Source organism: Neophocaena asiaeorientalis, unplaced genomic scaffold, assembly GCF_003031525.2.
Source record: "Neophocaena asiaeorientalis asiaeorientalis breed wild unplaced genomic scaffold, Neophocaena_asiaeorientalis_V1.1 scaffold135, whole genome shotgun sequence".
Lineage (NCBI taxonomy): Eukaryota > Metazoa > Chordata > Mammalia > Artiodactyla > Phocoenidae > Neophocaena > Neophocaena asiaeorientalis.
This window is the reverse complement of record NW_020175190.1, coordinates 1376217-1395301: the sequence shown is the minus strand read 5'-3', so window position 1 is coordinate 1395301 and position 19085 is coordinate 1376217. Positions and strand designations below refer to the sequence as shown.

Here is a 19085-nt window from a genome sequence, read left to right as displayed (position 1 = left end):
AGCCATGTGTATATTCCTGTATCTTTTGTTACAGGAGAATCATTCTACTAAGTTTCAGATTCTTATCTAAATAAAACTCTAATATAGGGCTTCCCTGGTGGCGCAGTGGTTGAGAGTCCGCCTGCCGATGCAGGGGACACGGGTTCGTGCCCCGGTCCGGGAAGATCCCACATGCCGCGGAGCGGCTGGGCCCGTGAGCCATGGCCACTGAGCCTGCGCGTCCGGAGCCTGTGCTCTGCAACGGGAGAGGCCACAACAGTGAGAGGCCCGTGTACCGCAAAAAAAAAAAAAACAAACTATAATATAATTACTGACAGATATTATGACAGTCAAAATACAAGAATAGAGAAGAATTATAAAAATATTAGGGAGACAACTAATTCACATTAGGTACTTTTAAAAAAACCCTGATGATTGTGCAAATCCATCCCATCCTCCTTGCAATTAGGAAGATGTTGTGATAAGCATTTGATTCTTCTTCAATTTAAGGTCTCAATTTGTTCACTTTTTAAAGTTCTCTTAAGAATAGAACAATTTTAGAGGAACTTGTTTCTACAGTTGAAGCAGGTGATGTCTCGTAGGATTTCAGGTGTTGGGTTTTTTTATCTTAAAGAGAGTACTGGTTGTTAGGTATAGGAATACCCTTTCCTTTGGAAAAGATTCTTTCTTGATGTCAGGAGAAAGAGAAGTTTAGTCCAGTAGCTTCTCATTAAAGAACATGAGCTTTAGCACCATCATTCAGAGCCAGTTTTGTTGTTGATGATTACAGTATTACTCCAGATATTCTGCTGTCTACAGATGTCAGGAGATGTGGAAAACCTGACTTTAACAGGATGGCCTATATGGATCTGTTTGCTGGAGTTACAGACCTCTTTTGTCCTTTTTTGTATTTCACTGCACCAGATGTTCCAGGAACTTTTCAGCAAAGTCTCTACTAAAGATGTTAAGTATTTATTTTCTATCAAAGAAGTATTTGTGCATAGCTTTAAAGGACAGATAACACCAATCGGTTTTTAAGGAAATATAGCAGACCTTGGAAGCCACACCTTCCATGGCTGAGAGCCGTCCCCACCCCACAAGGTACCAACAGCTTTCAACACGTTTATCTGTTTCTTTTGGAATTCACCACTATATTTCTAAATTTATTCTGTACTAAATTTCTGGGGTTTTCAGTTTAGATATTACTTATGAGCTTCTTCTGAGAGATAAAGATTTAGTTTTTATGTGCCATTTCCACTCACATTTTCTCTCCCCCATTCTCCTAGTATTGTTGGTTTACATTGATATGACTTAGTAAATATTCGTCGTAGGTGAGCCACGAATGATTATTTTTCTTGTACAAATGGCCTGTTTTTTCATTCCCTTGTTTTTGTTTTTTGGATTTTTGTTTGTTCTTTTTAAAAATATCTACCGTTTATTTTTCCCCTAAGCTTTCTGACAGAGCTGTAAAGACAAACAAACAAACAAACAAAACACACACACCAGGTATTCAGTCAGTTTCCTTGTTTCCCCTGGAAGACGTCTTTGCTGGGGCACTCATGCGCCTCCTCCTTTTCTGAATTGGCAGTTCTCTCGTAGGGATCCTGGAGTGACCTTTTGGTCTGCCTCTTGGATTGGAGCTCTTGCTTGATCCCTCCTTTTCCTCTTGGTTGGTTTGCTCCTTCATTTTGTTGGAACACTTCCTCCAGGAGCTTCCAAGTACATGAGAGCTAAATCTTTTATTACTTCACATGCCTAAAAGTGTATTTTTCCCACTCTCGTATGTTCATAATTTGGTTAAACTTTAGTCTGAAAATTTTTTTCCTCCTCATTCATCATGTAGGGCATTTCATAGGCTGTTTAAATCTCAAACTCTAATTCTTTAGTTCTGGACTTTTTTCTTATATGATTTCTTTTATAATACCTGTCTCCTCCAGTTTCCCTGTTCTCTCTTCTAAATCTCCAAAGATTTAGACATGGGATCAACTGATCTGTTACTCTGATTTTTTAAAATCTATTTTCTCCTATTATCCATCTCTTTGTTTTTCTGTTCTGTATTCTGGAAAATGTCCAGAAAAGTATGTTCCTAGTTCCTATTTTCTTCCTGCTTATTTGTTTTGGTTGTCATCCTTCATGATAATGACTTTACTCAGATATCTACTGATCTTTGACTATGTATCTGTATGATGGACACACAATGAATGAAAATCATTCATTGAAAAGGTTGGAAATTTTGGATACAGATTGGACTTGTTGATGGTTTTGTTTCGTTATAGGGTTATTCAGTGGGGACCTGACCTTACCTTTAGCTAGGCTTGACTATTTTTTCTGAGACAAATCCTCCAGTCTTATGCCTGAAGAGAGAGATGTTAACTACTTACACTCTAGGAGCTGGACAGAGAGTGAGAATAAGGAATCTTTCTTATCCAATACGATTTATTTGATTTATTCCCTGCCTTCAGTCGCTTACCATACTCTTGTTCTGCTATCTCCTGAATCTCTCTGGTTCAGTTTCTCCAGAATTAGACATACTCCCTTCTGCCTGGGCAGTGGTGGTCTTCTGGTTGCATAGGATGAAGGCTATGTCTTTGGGGTCCATGCTATACCTGTCAGTTTTCAGAGGTATCTGGTACCTCCAATACCTGAGTGCTTCTCAAGTTCTGAAGTGTAAATCTGCTTGCTTTTTATTGGCCTTCCCTCATCAGGTCGTTAGGTTTCAAATTTTTATGGCCTGTTAAGATAGTTACCACTTGACATCTGCTTTCCATCTTGAAAATTTTTCTTGCCATCTTTCTTTTGAGCTCCTTGAGGTTTTATACTTTATTTTTATTCCTTTCTTACCATCTTATTGAGGATTTGGAAAGAATGCACATAAGGCCATATATTCAGTCTTCCGAGTAAACTAGAATCTTTTCATATTTTTCTTTACAGCAAAAGATGACAGTTCTGAGTCACCTAAAGAGCCAGATAAAGTTAACAGGTAAGTTTTTCTTTATACAATTTTTTGCCAATTTATACACTAAAAGAACAATTGATTTAAACTGTGTTTTCTATCATAATTGTATTTTCATTTTTTTAACTTAGAAAAATTATTTTTCATTTAAATATATTTTCCCTTCCAATACCTTTTAAAAATGATGTTTTCAGGAAGAATATGGAGACTCTTGAATTCTTTCTAGTCTATTGAATTAAAATTGATGTAACTATGTTAGTTGCCTATTCTTTTAGTTTTTATTTCTGAAAAGGAAAAAAAATGTTGTCTACATAATAGATCCAACCATTATAGATCACAAAAATCCAAGCAATTTAGGAGATGATAAAGTCCTGGAGGAAAATGGTGAGAGTTAGAGCTAAAGCCATTGTACACTTGGGAGACCACCTGACAATGTGACATCAATTCAGCCTTGAACACCTGGACAAGGTGTAGGTTCTTCAGTATTCAGCTTCTCTAGCATTTCCATCAGCCTTATTCTGATAGTTAATCAGATGCAGAAAACAGCCAGCTTACTAGTGTTGACATAATACTTGATCTATCTTGGTTTTATACTATACATGCTCCAAAACAAGGACCCTCTTAGTGGATTAATAATAGTAAAATGTTCCCAAAGGACTGAAATCAAAAGGAACCCTCAGATCGGGGCTCTGTCCCAGAATGTGAGACAATGTTATGTCAAGGGACTCTGTGCCTGGAAGTGTTAGAAGCTCAGAATTAGAAGACCCAGAAAAACCGACAGAATGATTAATTGGGACCTGACAGGAAGAACGTTGACCTTGTCTGTCCCCTAGCACTCAGATGAAGACCAGCCAGTAGCAGTGGTGGGGTCTGTCTCAGGCAGGAGCAGGAGGAAGGGCAAATCCCATTACAGGGAGAAAACTTTGGCCCTTTGGTTCTTTGTCTGGGGCAATGAGTCCCTCATCAGACAGGCAGCAAGGTAACCAGACGGCAACATAAGGATCCAGCACTGATCACAGGATTATAAAATCTGGGGTCTGGGAGAAAGACTTTAACTATAACTTTAGTCAGAAACAACTCGAGAGGCATGGTGAGATAAACTTGTAAATGGTGTTATCTTGAAAAATCGAGATTCGTGACAATGAAAGGAAGAAAAAGGGGGTGAAAAGTTGGGAGAGAGTGATGTCTTAACAGGTACAGTGAGATTCAGGGCAGAGGGAGTAACTAGGGTATTGATTCTAAATTGGATGTGAGAGTGGTGTGTTAGAGGCTCCGAAAGGCGGCCAATGCAGCTGGAACACAGCAAGGGGGAAAGAAGAGATGGGTAGGAGATAGAGTAAGAGATGTAGACAGGGCCAGATCACTTAGAGCTTTATAAACCAGGTAAGGAATTTGCATTTCATTAACCTTTCAGTAGGAATCGGGACAGAGCTGGACAGCTTTTAAGAAGAGGAAAGACATAATCAGATTTACATTTTATAAGGACTACTTTAACTTCGATGTGGGGAATCAATTGTGAAGGATCTAAGGTGGAAGCAAGGAGAAGAATTATTGGGTTATTTTAGTAGACCAGGGGAGAGGTGGGGTGGTATGAGCTAGGGCTGAGGACATAGATATGGAGAGGGAGATAAGTGGATGAATTGGATGGATTCAAGACTTAGTTTGATTGATGTGGGGAATGAGAGAAAGTGGAACCAAGGGTTATTACTAGATTGTAGTTTGAACTGGATGGGTACTGCGGCGACTTACTGAGATGGGAGAGATTGGAAGATCACACCACTGGCTGAAACTAACAATCCCAGTTACTGATGAGGCTGTGATTGCACTGTAGCTCTCCTACATTGCTGTGTACATTGTTGTACCATTTGACACGCCCACAGCCAGTCTGGAAAACAGTTTAGCAGTTTCTTATAATGTCAAACATTCGCCTGCCCTCTAACCCACTCCTAAAGTATTTATCTTAGAGAAATCAAAGTCTATATTCACCAAAAGACTTGCGCACAACTGTTCATAGGAGCTTTATTCATAATATCCCAAACTGAAAACAGCTAAAATGTCCATCAGCAATCAACATTATATATCCAACAGTTGAATATATAAATAAATTGTGTTATAGTTATAAATTGAATACTCTCAGCAGTAGAACTGTTGATACATGCAACAACGTGGAATAATAATGCAGACATTATGTTGAGAAAAAAAAAAACCCAGAGTTATAAAAGAGTGCGTGCTGTACAATTCAATGTACATGAAGTTCTAGGACAGGCAAAACTAATCTATGGTGATAGAGATTGGATCAGTGATTGCCCAAATTGTCAAGGGAGATTGACTGGGAAGGGGCAGTGGGGAACTTTCAGGACTAATGAAAATATTCTATATCTTGTTTGGGCTTATGGTTATGCAGGGGTCTGCTTTTATTAAAACTCATCAATCTGTACTCAACCTATGCATTTTATTGAATGTAAATTAAACTTTAACAAAGTTGAATTTTGAAGTTATTCAACTAACTTTACAACTCCTTTAGAAATCTAAATTTACTTCAAATGAAATCTTTTTAAAAAAGGCATTCAAACTCTTCCAGTAAATAGAGACAGTGAGTATGCTACCAAACTTCCAAACTCTGATTCTAAAATCAGAGATCATTACAAGAAAGGAAAATTATAGGTCAGTACCTCTTAAATCTGAAATGTATAAATCCTAACCAAAATATTAACAAATTGAACCCACTGATATATAAAAAGGGATAGTACATCATGACTAAGTGGGCTTTATTTCAGGAAAGCCAGGTTGGTTTAAAATTTGAAAATTAATCCTTGTAACTCACCTAGTTAACCAAATAAAGAGAAAAAAAAACATAGACTTATCTAGGTGAATCCAGGAGACACATTTAATACCCATTCATGATAAAAATTCTCAGCAAACTAAGAATCGAAGAGAATTTCCTTATTTCAATAAAAGGAGTCTACAGAAATCCAACAGCTAACCTCACCCTTAAATGTGAAATGTTGAGTGCTTTTCTCCTGTGTTTAGGAACAATGCAAATATGCCCATTATCACCATTTCTATCCGACATTGTACTGGAGTCCTAGCCAGTGCAATGAGGGAAGGAAAAACAACAAGTTATAAAATGTGGAAAGGGTAAAGTAAACCATCTTTATTCACAGACAATACAACTATATACATAGTAAAATCCAAATGAATATACAAAGCTTGAAAGTTTGAAAATTAATCAGTAAATTTAGCAAGGATCCTGGATACAAGATGAATATTTAAAAATCAACTATATTTTTATATACTAGCAATCAACACATAGAAAATGAAATTTAAAAAATACCATTACAACAGCATCAAAATGTAACAAAAGATGAATAAGGTATCCATACTGAAAAATCACAAAATATATCTGAGAGAAATTTTAAAAGACATAAAGAAATAGAGATATACAAAGTTTGTGGCTTGGGAAAGACTCAATATTCCTACAGTGTCAACTCTTCCCAAATTATAGATTCAATTCAGTCTCAGTCAAAATCTCAGCAGCCTTATTTTTTTTCTGAAAACTGACAAGGTGGTCTAAAATGTATCTAGAAATGCAAAGGGTTTAGAATAACAAGGCAATCTTGAAGAAGAACAAAGAGCATCAACACTCTCAGAGATCAAGATGTATTAGAAAGCTAGAATAAGTTTCACTCTGATTGGAGCTATTTAGGTCAGATTCCCGTCCCTAAACTAGTTATCACACAACTGACTTAGAGCCAGGGGTAGGGTCAGTCCCATCAGACCACAGGGCATGTACAGAATGGGAGAAGAATGGAACAGCTATCGGGGAGGCAACCACAATATCCACTGTGACAACCTTCATGTCTGTATTATTTTTATTGTACCTGAACTTTAATAAGTAAGACTTTGACAGGCACAGAGGGCAAAAGACTCTCTAATAGAAGTGCTTGCACAGACATGGAAATGTAATATTTTGGTACACTCAGGATCACCAGGAAGTTCCATGTGATGGAGCCTCTGGATGTGGAGATGAATGATGGAAGAAAAGGTTGGAAATGGCCAGATGATGAACAACCTCAAATTCTATTTAAAAGTTGTTTATATGTCGTCCTACAGAAGTATTTACCAACTGTGGCTTTCAAGCAGAGGCATGATAACCTGGAATAGGGAGAGACTGAGGTAGATGAACAATTAGGAAGCTGTTTAGAGTTTACAGGAGAAAAATGATGAGGTACTTACCCAAGGCAGTTGAGGAGACCAGCTGACACTGAGTGCTGAGGGATGCTGAACGCTTCCTTGGCTGTTTTTATGCATGTTCACAACCACCACTGGAGAAAGTTCTATCTCTGGAAACGTGGAGAGGTTAGGCTACGTGCCCAGAGTTACACAGCTAATAAGAAATGGGGCCAGAGTGTTTTAACCCAGGCCAGCTGATTCCAGAGCCTGTGCTCTTAGTCATGATACTGTTGAATACGTGACTAAATATCCAGAGATATTTAAGAATTTAGTCATCAGGCTTTGGCGATGGTTGGGATATTGCTTCCATGAAATAGCGCTGCCATGATTCTCTTCTTCCCTTAATGATCCTTTTGGTTTCTTTCACAGGCCCCCCCTTAACTGTGAATTGGTTTCTGCTCACTCTTTTCTAAACACTTACTTACTCTTTTGGAGTTTGTTTTCCCTAATGGCGTCATCTATCAACCTTTGTGTTGATTTGACCTACATTTCTTATTTCCAGTCCCAATTTCTCAGTCACACTCCTAAAGGTCATCACCTACAACCCATGTTTAAAATTAAACTCATATTTTACTTCGGTTTCTCTAGACGCTTTCTATTAATAGCAAAGCTAAGTGGTCTTCTGGGTTTTGGGAGAATATTTGACCCTCAAATTCCTTCACTTTTCACACCCTATCAGGCAACTGGTTCAGTCAATTCTTTAGCATTCTCGTAGATTCATCTCCTCCCCTTCCTGATCTTTGCTCCCACCCGAGTTTTAGCTCTCAGAATCTCTTGCCTGCGTTACTGAATTTATTTCCTAACTGGTCCCCCTACATTTAATCTCTCACATAATCCTCTCTGCATGCTAATGCCAGAGAAAACTCTTACTCAATCACTGATTTCATAGTTTACTTGCCTTATTTGAGAACTTCTGATTACTGTCTATCACCTAATAAATCAAGGTTACTGAATCGAGTCTAATCCATTCTCTGCCTAAATTTGAAGACCCAGCATTGCCTAGTTTCACCTATTTTTATCTAATTCCAATTCCTCTGAAATTAGAACTCTCTACTCTAGTCAATTATCTTGTTACTCTCACCTCTTCCCCCAACATCCTCTGTATGTAGGCAAGCACACACCATGCTCCTTGCCATCTAAGCTATTGCTAATACTGATTCCCTGGCCTAAAATGCCTCCTTCCTTTGTCCCAGGTCCATATCCAGGTGACACTTTCCCTAATGGCTCCAAAACAAAGTTACAGCTCCCTCCTCCAATTTTTTTTTGCTTATTGCCACTGCCAAAGAAATATCTGTCATTGTAGTCTCCAAATGTCTATGTTAAATGATGTAACAGTTTATTATGTTAATATATAAAGCTATTCTATTTAATAGTTCAGATATATATCTTATTTTCCCAACAGAATAATAATAAGCTGTGAGGTTCAGTTTAAAATTATGTCTTCTACTTTTTCATATTCATAATGCCAACAATAATACTCAATAAATTCCTGTTATTGGTTGAAACTATAAACACATGTATTTTTTTATGCCGTATACATCCCTTCATAGTTTATCTGAATAATAGTAAATGGTTACTGTTCTCTTATTTTAAGAGGCTATTTCCTTTATAGAATTGAAAGTGCAGATATTCCCAAATGTTTGAGGCATTCTGTTTTGTATATTCAAACTATACTAAAGTTATACCTTTTAGGGTAATATTTTTAATTATTCTAGGGGAATAAAAGAAAGCCCCTGAAGGCTAACAGCTTGAAATTGAACAGGACACCATTGGGAAGGGAGAGGGTCATGGGTCGTCATCAAACAGACAAAAAACAATGGAGACGATTGTGCCTGAAGATGGTGTATTTTTTTTTCACGAGACAGTATGTTGACAGTTTCCTTCCTCTTGGGTCATTGTTGTCTGCTAAGTGATCTGTGACAGCAAATTGATCACAAGCTTTTTCATGCAGGAGATATAATGCAACCTTTCATTTTGTTACCTCCAGTTGCCAAATGCTGAAACATTTCATTGGCAAATTAATGTTAGTTTAGTATATCATTTAGTAGTATAAAGCACGCATGTAGCTCTGGAAGCAATAATAGTAGTGATTAATTTATCTTTACCAAGTTTCAGATTTCTACTTAAGTGTGATTACAAAAGCAATAACACACTTGAAAAATGTTAGTCTTAAAATTAGGTGTCCGTAATTATCATTTAAGTAAATGAATGCATTAACAAATTTAGATATTGCCCCCATTAATTTCAAAATTGAGTCAGCTATTAAGGTACCTATGATTTACCTATAAAAATTAATGCTAATAACCTATTATAACTGAAAATTTGCTTCTTCCTCCAAAGAGCTAAGAATTTAAAATTAAAACAGACATAAAGTCTTTTATATTTGATGTTTAAGCATCTGTTTAAGTCAGTTAATAGATGATTTCACATGTCTGAAAAATATCTGAAAGTAATGTTTTGTTTGTGGAGTGTTGAGAATCTCTGCATTCAAGAAGATTGTAAGAAAAAAATTGGAAATGCAGTTATTTAAGAGTAAGAGACTGTTTCATAGGTCCCGTTTAATACTTTGTAACAGTCTTTGCTCTCCCATTAGGATTTGGTAATATTAGCACAGGGAAGGAAATGTGCTGGCAGTAATATTAGAAAAGAGTTGTTTATTTTCCCTCATTGAAAGTGGCCAGATTCTGTGTAAAGATTAAACTAATCTCAATTCTGGTGTTTCATTTCCCTCATAATAAAAGGAAAATAAAGGTGATTTTACTAAAATTTGGCATAGAAATTTAAGAAAGTTGTTTATCGTAGAAAGAGAAAATGTACAGCTATGATGTTTTATTTAAAGTTCTTTTCAATGTTAGTCATGAAAGGCACAGTTATCTTAAACCTATATTTTTCTTTTTATAATATGCACATGGATGCACATTTACATTTATTATAGAAAACTGGTTTGGTTGGACCTTTTTTAGTGATTTGCATGTATTCATGGAAAATTATGTTAGATTCATTTGTTAGAAATAACTATGTGAGAATTTGCAGATCAGCCTGATGTCTTGTGACAAGGTATCTGAAAGAGTCCACTCTGATAAAAATAATTTTAAAAAGCAAACTTTCATGCTACTCACTGTCTGATCTTATTTTGTATTTTCAGATCAATTAAATCAGTCTCATTTTATGATTACTACAAGACATGGTCTGGAATAGCCACATCAAAAGCCACAGAATATTACAGAACTCCATGTAAGGTGATCTAACCTTGTCGTATTTTTGAGGGGAGGGGGGTTGGTATATTAATCTCAACATTCTCAGCTTGTCTTGCTTTCGAAGACTAGTTGACACATATTTGGAATCTGAGGGTGATAAACTTCTTTGTTGGCTCTATATACTAATCATTCAACAACTGTTCATTTAGTCCCTCTTTTGTAAAGAGTCCTGGACTGAAGTCTGATTAAAAGCCCAAAGGAAAGATAGGCAATTGGACGAATAAAAGACAAAGTTCTCAGTCGTTTGAGCTTTACTTTACACCCTTTACCCCAGAAGGAAACCTTCATAGCAGGAGGAAACTTTTTGGTGCTAAACACAATTATCCCCAAAGCCAGAGATATTATTAAGTAGAAAGACAGCAAGAAAACCTGGGGATGCTCAATTACATCAGTCAAAGGAAAAATCATCTGTTACCATCATACATTAAGAACTAGAAAGATGGAATAGGAGAGCTGGACAACTTTTTGGTCCCATTTAATCTAATCTTTAGGGTACTGTTTCATTATTTGTATCAAAGTAGGTTAGCCAGTCGGCACACATTTACTGAAATATGACTTTGCTTCAGCTATCCTGCAAAATGGTACATTCTGAAGTTATCAGTGGACTTCCAAATTCCCAGATTCAGTGATTACATTTTTTTAGTCTTTATCTTACTTGAAATCCTATTGGCTATGCTCTCCTTGAGTTAGAAGACACCATGTATCCATGGTTTTCCTCTTACCTTCCTAAAGGCTCCTCTGCCTCTTTCCTTAGCAATAACTTCTTCATTCAGTATTCTCTGCCCAGCTCTCTTTGAGAGACCTCATCCATCGCTATGATTTTCATTAGCCCACATGCCAGTAATTCCTAAAGCCTCATCTCTAGCCAGGCTCTCTTCTGAATTCTGAATGCATATTTACAACTGTGTAATAAGGCACCTCATACCCAAGATGTCCCAAAGTGAATTCATTATGTTGCTCCAAAACCTATTCTCCCTCCTTCATTACCTCTCTTGGTTAGTGGTAGATCACCGTTCTAGCATTTACTTGCCAAGCCAGAATCATAGACATTTCCTAGTCCTCTTTATCTCCCTTATTAAGCCTTACTGATTTTATCTCCTGCAACATTACAAATGTTTCCCCTCTACTCCACCTCCATGACCACTGCCTTAATTTGTGGTCTCATCGTGTTTCATCTCATCATTGTGATAGTCTACTAATTGGTTTTAAGAGAACAAAATATCACCCAGGAAAAAAAAATCATATCTAGTTTTAAGACACAAATTAGAGCAAAAAGGAGTACTAAGCTTAATAAATATGAAAATGTGAGGTCAATAATTTCTGAGAAATTACTTGTTCTTTCAGGATGTTGGTTATTAGTAACTTTTTGTGATTACATATTATCTTCCTCACTGACTCGTAAATTAGTGATTAAGAAAAATAACTTGTTCAAGGTGCTTTAAGGAGTAGTCTTTAACAACACTATCAGTGTAAAAGAGTTTTATTGATTTTGATACCAGATTACATGAACGTTTACTTCATTTAAAATATTTTGATTGAGTGCTTCTTAGTCAATTCAGCAAACACATCTTGAGTACTTGCTATGTAAGAGGCTCTGAGGAGCTCAGATGGGTTCCAGGAGGTGATAACCCTTAACAGATGTGGTGTCAAGAGGCAGTTGGCATGCTCCAGGGAATGATTCAGCGTCCAACTCCTTCAACCAAAAAACAAACAGATTGTTATAGGATGGTGCTTTATGGAATAACGTGTAAATGTATGAAGGCTCTTGGAAACTCCAGACTGCTAGGAAAAAAACAGAAGCACATGCCCAAACAAAGAAATTCCGAAATGATTGTCTTATAATAAAGAATAATTTAAAAATGGAAGTAATAATGAAGTATCACTGGCTACAATTTCTTCTTCAAAAGAGTTTGACACCAAAATATTTAAGTTGTTTCTACATCTGTCACTAACCTAGTATGTAATTCATTTCTCTTTATGAAGGCAATAGCTGGTAATGGTTACCTCTAGCCCAGAAGAATTTCAGAGACTTTGATTCTAGCCCTTGGTGCAAGATTTCACAATCGCTCTGCCTCTCTTTCCTACAGAGATTTGTCATAAGAATGTTTCAAAAGCTTTCCTTCAATAATAACCGGCACTTAATTAAAAAAAATTAAATGTAAACCTTACATGTGCTGCTGGCCAATTTTGTCTTTGGATAGTTCAACTGGATGAGATCCAATACTATCTTTTTTAATGGCTTAATTTCCTGGCAATAAGAAAGATGAAGCTGTTAGATTATAGAATGCTTCTTTAACTACTCAGAAATAAAGGGGGAACTTCTAATAACTTCCTTTTCTACAGTTATATTTTTATCACTGGAAAGATTATTAAACTCTTGTGCATATTTTTAAAAGCTTTTCATTTTACGAATAGTGATGAGTAAGGTTATATTATGATTTTTTTTTTTTTTTTTCGGTACGCGGGCCTTTCACTGTTGTGGCCTCTCCCGTTGCGGGATGCGCAGGCTCAGCGGCCATGGCTCCCGGGCCCAGTCGCTCCGTGGCATGTGGGATCTTCCCAGACCGGGGCACAAACCCGTGTCCCCTGCATCGGCAGGCGGACTCTCAACCACTGCGCCACCAGGGAAGCCCTATATTATGCTTTTGAGTATCAACTCTATTGCATATCTTTGTGCCACAAATCTATACATGGTCACGTATGCCATAATACTAGTAAGTTTATTCTTGTATAACACAGTTTACAGAGTATACTCCATATTGTTTTTCTTGTTTATTTTTAATTGAGGTATAGTTGATATACAATCTTATGTAAGTTTCAGGCATACAACTTAGTGATTCACAATTCTTTAAGGTTACGGTCTGCTTATAGTTATTATAAAATATTGGCTATATTCCCTGTGTTGTACAATATATTCTTGTAGCTTATTTATTTTATGTATAGTAGTTTGTACCTCTTAATCTGTATTTTTTTAATCATCCCAATCTTATTGTCCTTTTATTCACTTATCAACCAATATTTATTGAACACCTAGTATATGTCATGCAGAGTTGTATATCAACCCAATGAGCTCGGCATTATTATTACTCTGTTTTACACATGAGAAAACCAAGACCAAAGGAAGCTAAGTAATTTACCTAAGGTCACACATGGACTATCATATATTGGTAAGAGTGTAAATTCTGGATACATATTGCCAGGGTTTAATCCTGGCTCTGCAATTTACTAGCTGTGTGACCTTGGATAAGTTTCTTAACCTCTCTATGTCCCAGTTCTCTCATCTGTAAAATGAGAATAATCACAGAACGTACATCATAACGTTGAAGCGCTATAATGGTGCCTAGTGCATAGTGAGTGCTCAGTAAGTGTGGCTAATATTTATTAGTACAAGTGGGCTGTGGCCCAAAGACTTGAACCAAGTCCTCTGACTCCATATTTGTTCTTCCCTCTATATTATATTGCCTCCATAATATGATATAAAATTGTAATTTCTGTATAACTTGAGATTTAAATTCAAACTCTGAAGTATGTGCAGTACGTTTTCAGTAATTAGAATGATTTGCTCATAATCATAGACAATCATATGGGAAAATGTACTGACGATCCACTATTCTCTGTCCATCACTACAGAATGGCAAATTAAAAGTTTGGCAGAGAACAAACCAATACATCTGGCTGTGGGGCAACAGCAGCTTAATGACAGAATATGATCCCCATAAGGAAATGTTTATGTTATACAAAAAGAATTCCTTCAAATCAGTGTACCCTGTAATAGTGAGCGGAGGCTTCCTGATGTTTCTTTGCTGTCATCAGGACAGACCAAACAGCCTGAAGCATCATGGGAATGCTTGCTTTCACCTTAGGATACTTTCATTCCTTGAGTCTTTGAGCTAGCAGTGAGGGCAAATGTCTCCAGAAATGCATTTAGATGCAAGAAGCAGTATCATCAACTTCTAATGCAGTGGTCTCAGTCTTGACTGCTCCTTAGAACCACCAGAGGAGCTCGTGCACATTCCCCGTGTACAGGGTGCACCCCCAGACCAATTACAGTAGGATCTTTGGGAGCAGGACCAGGGGGTAGTAGTTTTTACAGCTGCCCAGGTGGTTACAGTATGCAAGCCAATGGAAAAGCCCTAGTGGGAAGAACCTGATATCAGAAGTTAGAGACTCCTAGCCTTATACTAGTTTTGCAGACACAGTTAAGTGAATTTAGGTTAGTCATTTAACCTAATTTAGGTTAGTCTTTGTACCTCATTTTTCATTTCTATTCATTGACAAGAATATTCAACTCTATTTTAAGTTCCTCTGTGGTTAGCATAAGATAGTATATGTGAAAATAAAACATGCCAAGGTAAGTTAGTGCTTATATATTTCTTTGGACACAACAGTCCCAGAGTGGAAGAAAATTTTTCAGATCAACCTATACAGATGTTGGACAATAGGTGTGTCATAGAAAAAGCAGAGTAGAAGCAATGTCCAGTAATCCTCAGAAGGAAAGGAAGGAAGAAATGTACTATGGAGGCAATAGAGGATGCTTTTCTACACAGATTACAAAACTGCCCCAAGGGCAAGGTATGATAGTGATGGGGGGGGTGGATTTTAACTTCAAGAAGTTCTGACAAAATTTCACTGGTCCTCATTTCTTCATTATTTCCCTCCCATCAACATCATCCACTGAGCATCTTCTATGTCTATCAATGGGCTTTGTTGAAGACAAGAACATAAGTATTATGATAAGCTTTTTGAGGCATTTACAGTCAGATGGTAGGAGACAGATGAGTGAAAAAATTATGGGGATAAAATAGGAAGTGTTAAAAGTTTGTACAGATACTGTGGCATATTTCATCTCTTGGATAATAGAGAAAGCGTTGGAGAAAATGAGTCAATAATATAAAAGAAATGAGAACACAGTAAGTCCCCTACATACAAACGAGTTCCGTTCCGAGAGCGTGTTCGTAAGTCCAGTTTGTTCATAAGTCCAACAAAGTTAGCCTAGGTACCCAACTAACACGATCAGCTACATACTGCTGCTTTTATGCTTGCCTCCAGATATTCTGGGCTTGAAATAAAGATACTGTATTACTGTACTCTACGCCAAAAGTACACAAAAGCACAACCACTTGTAGAGTATGCACGCATGTGACAGTGTACACCAGACACATGAACTAACTTACATGATTGGACATGCGAATGCATGTTTGCATCTTTGACAGTTCCCAACTTGAAGGTTCGTATGTCGGGGACTTACTGTACTCAGGAAAGATAATCATGCCATTTGGGGTTTCATAATATAGAAGGAAGAGACTGCCATACATATTCAAATAGAAAATGTAGGGACAGCAGTTCCAAAAAATTAAGGAAAGACATGGATTATCCTTGAATAGAAACATTGACCTAGTGGTTAGGATTTGGCTCTTTCACTGCTATGGCCTGGGTTCAATACCTGGTCAGGGAACTTAACATCAAATAAATTTTAAATTTTGTTTAGGTAGTAATGAATAGTACATGTGAGAACACATTACTCAACCTTTCTGTGTCTGTCTGTTCATCTGTGAAGTGGGTATTGTAATGGTAAGCACTGCATATCTACTTTACAAGTACCCCCATATATAGTAAGAATTCTATTAATATTAATTATTATAATCATCTAAAGGAAATAATCCTGCTAAGAACTCTGGGGAGTACAGATTTGCTTCCTTAAAGGAAGGAAGGAATATATTCCAAATAATAATAAAGAGTATTAATGAAGTCTATAAGAATATGTATGTATGTGTGTTTGTTTGAAGAAGATAAAGAATAGATTGGAACATTGCTGGTGAATATCATGTAATATTAATAGAAGAAAAGGAGAATTATTCAGTTTAAATGTTTTCTCTATCAATGACAGTTTCGTCAAGCTGGAAGGGGTTAATTTATCATTGTTAAGAAGTAAGCTCCGGGGCTTCCCTGGTGGCGCAGTGGTTGGGAGTCCGCCTGCCGATGCAGGGGACACGGGTTCGTGCCACGGTCTGGGAAGATCCCACATGCCACGGAGCGGCTGGGCCCGTGAGCCATGGCCGCTGAGCCTGCGCATCCAGAGCCTGTGGCCCGCGTAACGCAAAAAAAAAAAAAAAGAAGCTCCAGATAGAGACAGGACTGGTGGGGAGCATCTGGTTGGTTAAATAGATCAGGACTATAAACCCAGGACAATTAGAGGGAGAAGAGAGAGCGAGACAGAGAGAGAGAAAGCACACAAGTGAACAGGGGAGGGAGTGGGGAGAAAAGGAAGGATATATATGTGCGTGTGTGAATGATCTGGATTAATAGTATTTTGTGTAAAAACTGCCAGTGCTTAAGCATAGTAGGTTTTCCGTAAATTTTATGTGAATTTGATTGAAGGCCTAAGGCTTATAATTAACCACAAACATATGAGCCGGTGGTATAATGTGATTTCCAGAAAATACTAATGCATATCTGAGCTAAATTGAGAGAAGTCCAGCACACAGATGGAGGGAGGTAGCAATCCCACCTGCATCTTGCTATTGATATGAAATCAAGATTCTGAGCCAGTTCGGGATGAAAACTTTAATAGGAATATCAACAAAGTTCACCACCAAGATGAGGATGGTTAGGTCTCTAGAAAATCATGACTTAAGAAAAAGTTGAAGGAACTGAGGCTGCCCTGAGAGCTATCTTCAAATATTAGAGGGATCCTTTCCATAGGGGAGGGATAAATTTACTCAGAATTGCTGAGGAGGTCAGAAGGAGGAGCAGTGGAAACTCAGCCCTCAGATTAAGGAAGGACATTGTGACCTCGGTAACTGTCAATGAAACCGGCAGTCTCCCAATAACAAAGAGACAAGGGGGCTTCCCTGGTGGCGCAGTGGTTGAGAGTCTGCCTGCCGATGCAGGGGACATGGGTTCGTGCCCCGGTCTGGGAAGATCCCACATGCCGCGGAGCGGCTGGGCCCGTGAGCCATGGCCGCTGGGCCTGCGGGTCCGGAGCCTGTGCTCCACAACGGAAGAGGCCACAACAGTGAGAGGCCCGCATACCGCAAAAAAAAGAGAGACAAGGGATTCATTTAGAGGCTGGATGATCATCTGTTGCAGATTCTTGCTTTGTAGAAGATCAAGATCTGTAATGTCACTTTCAAACTCCCTGATTTTATTTTTTCCCTTGAAGTGCTGCATTAGAATTTTGTTAACCTATGGTATCAGTTTCTGTATGAGTTATTTTAAAACTATCCTCGTTTCTATAAATGATATATAAACAAATATCATGATAAGTTACAAAGTCACAATCTGTTTGTTTCAAACAATATCCAGTATCACAAAGTTTAAATTAAAAGAAGAAATTTGGAGAGTGTCTGAGGATTGTAATGTGACTTGAACGATAATAGTATGTGTTATTGCCACATACTAACTTAAGGAGAAATAAATTATTGTAAACTTTAAACTATTATTAAAGAATGTATGCATAGCTCCTTTGAAAAATATTCTAATTTCAGTGCTTGAAGATCCAAATTTCATTGGAGAGTATTACAAATGGAAGAAAAATGAGCTAAGACGACCTAAAGAATGGGGTTTAAAGTAAGTAATTTTAACTGTCTAGAATATTATCCTATGAACTTGAAATATCTATTATTCACTTTCTACTAACTGAACTATCAGAGGAAACCCATTGGATTTCTTTTAAACATAAGAACAAAAATAAGAGGTATCATTTTGTCCTTTCACATGAACCCAGGTGGGAAACAGCTTTGCTATCTCGCGGCTGCCAAAGGTGGGGGATAGAACATGAGCCACAGTGAAGGAATCCCACAATACCTTTCCTATTAATCTTCTTATTTCCATTCTTAACCTTATCAAAATAGAACTTAGAAACAGGAAAAAAGAAAAACCAGCCTGTTTACATATCACCAGTTACTATTTCTTTCTTCTCCTGGTTCCAAACACCTTTTCCTCTTTTCAGAGATGGATTTCTCACTCAGGAACCAAATATATTAAATCTAGTGAGGAAGTCTGTAATTAAATACAAAGATAAATTATTACAATATCTTTTGGAATGATTGACTCTTGGACCACATTAAGGAAGGGACCTTAATCTCATCTTCAGTCTCTTGACTCCTAAAGGCAGTTTTTCTGCTTCATCATGTTAGAGCACAGATTCCATCTCAGCTCTGTGGTACTGGCTGTGTTGCAGTGGTCATCTATTCTGGAGGGCTTATTGCAAAGCATTCAGTGAATGTGCTACCACAAAGCTAGGGGAATTAAAGTTCCTATTTTTTGTATTTACATCATTTTTATTAGCTCCTTGTTAGCATTGTGACCTCTTTTCTAGATGAAAATAATAGGATTAATAAAAACAATGTGCTGTATTTTGAATTTGTGTAGAAATCAAGGCTCTTAAAATAGACTTTCCTATCCTTTAATATCATAGTTCAGATTGGATTTTTTGGTTAGATATTCTTTTTTCAGCTGATTTCTGCAGCAACTTTCCTTCAAGCCAAAGGGGAGGAAAGCTTTTGCATTAGAAACTTTTCTGCTTTCAGAGTAAATTATAAGCAGTAGAAAAGTTTTTATGAAGCAGAAGTTGAAGAAGTGTCAGCATGGTTTTTTTCTTGAAGGCATGTTTCAAGTTTCATTTAAAGAAACCTACTTAGAATATAAGGTTAATTTTGCTG

At 37.3% G+C, this 19085-nt stretch overlaps 1 protein-coding gene across 2 annotated transcripts in view; it reads left to right on the top strand.

Annotated features, from left to right (window-relative positions):
* Window positions 1-19085, top strand: part of UBE2U (ubiquitin conjugating enzyme E2 U) — a 65165-nt gene that overhangs the window by 23559 nt on the left and 22521 nt on the right. The window contains exons 6-8 of one of the 2 annotated variants that reach the window (XM_024764770.1): window positions 2911-2959; window positions 10311-10399; window positions 17910-17991. In XM_024764770.1, coding sequence (XP_024620538.1) covers window positions 2911-2959; window positions 10311-10399; window positions 17910-17991 — 220 coding nt within the window. Of the gene's footprint in view, window positions 1-2910; window positions 2960-10310; window positions 10400-17909; window positions 17996-19085 lie in introns of those variants that run through there. The other variant, XM_024764771.1, reaches the window with a different exon arrangement.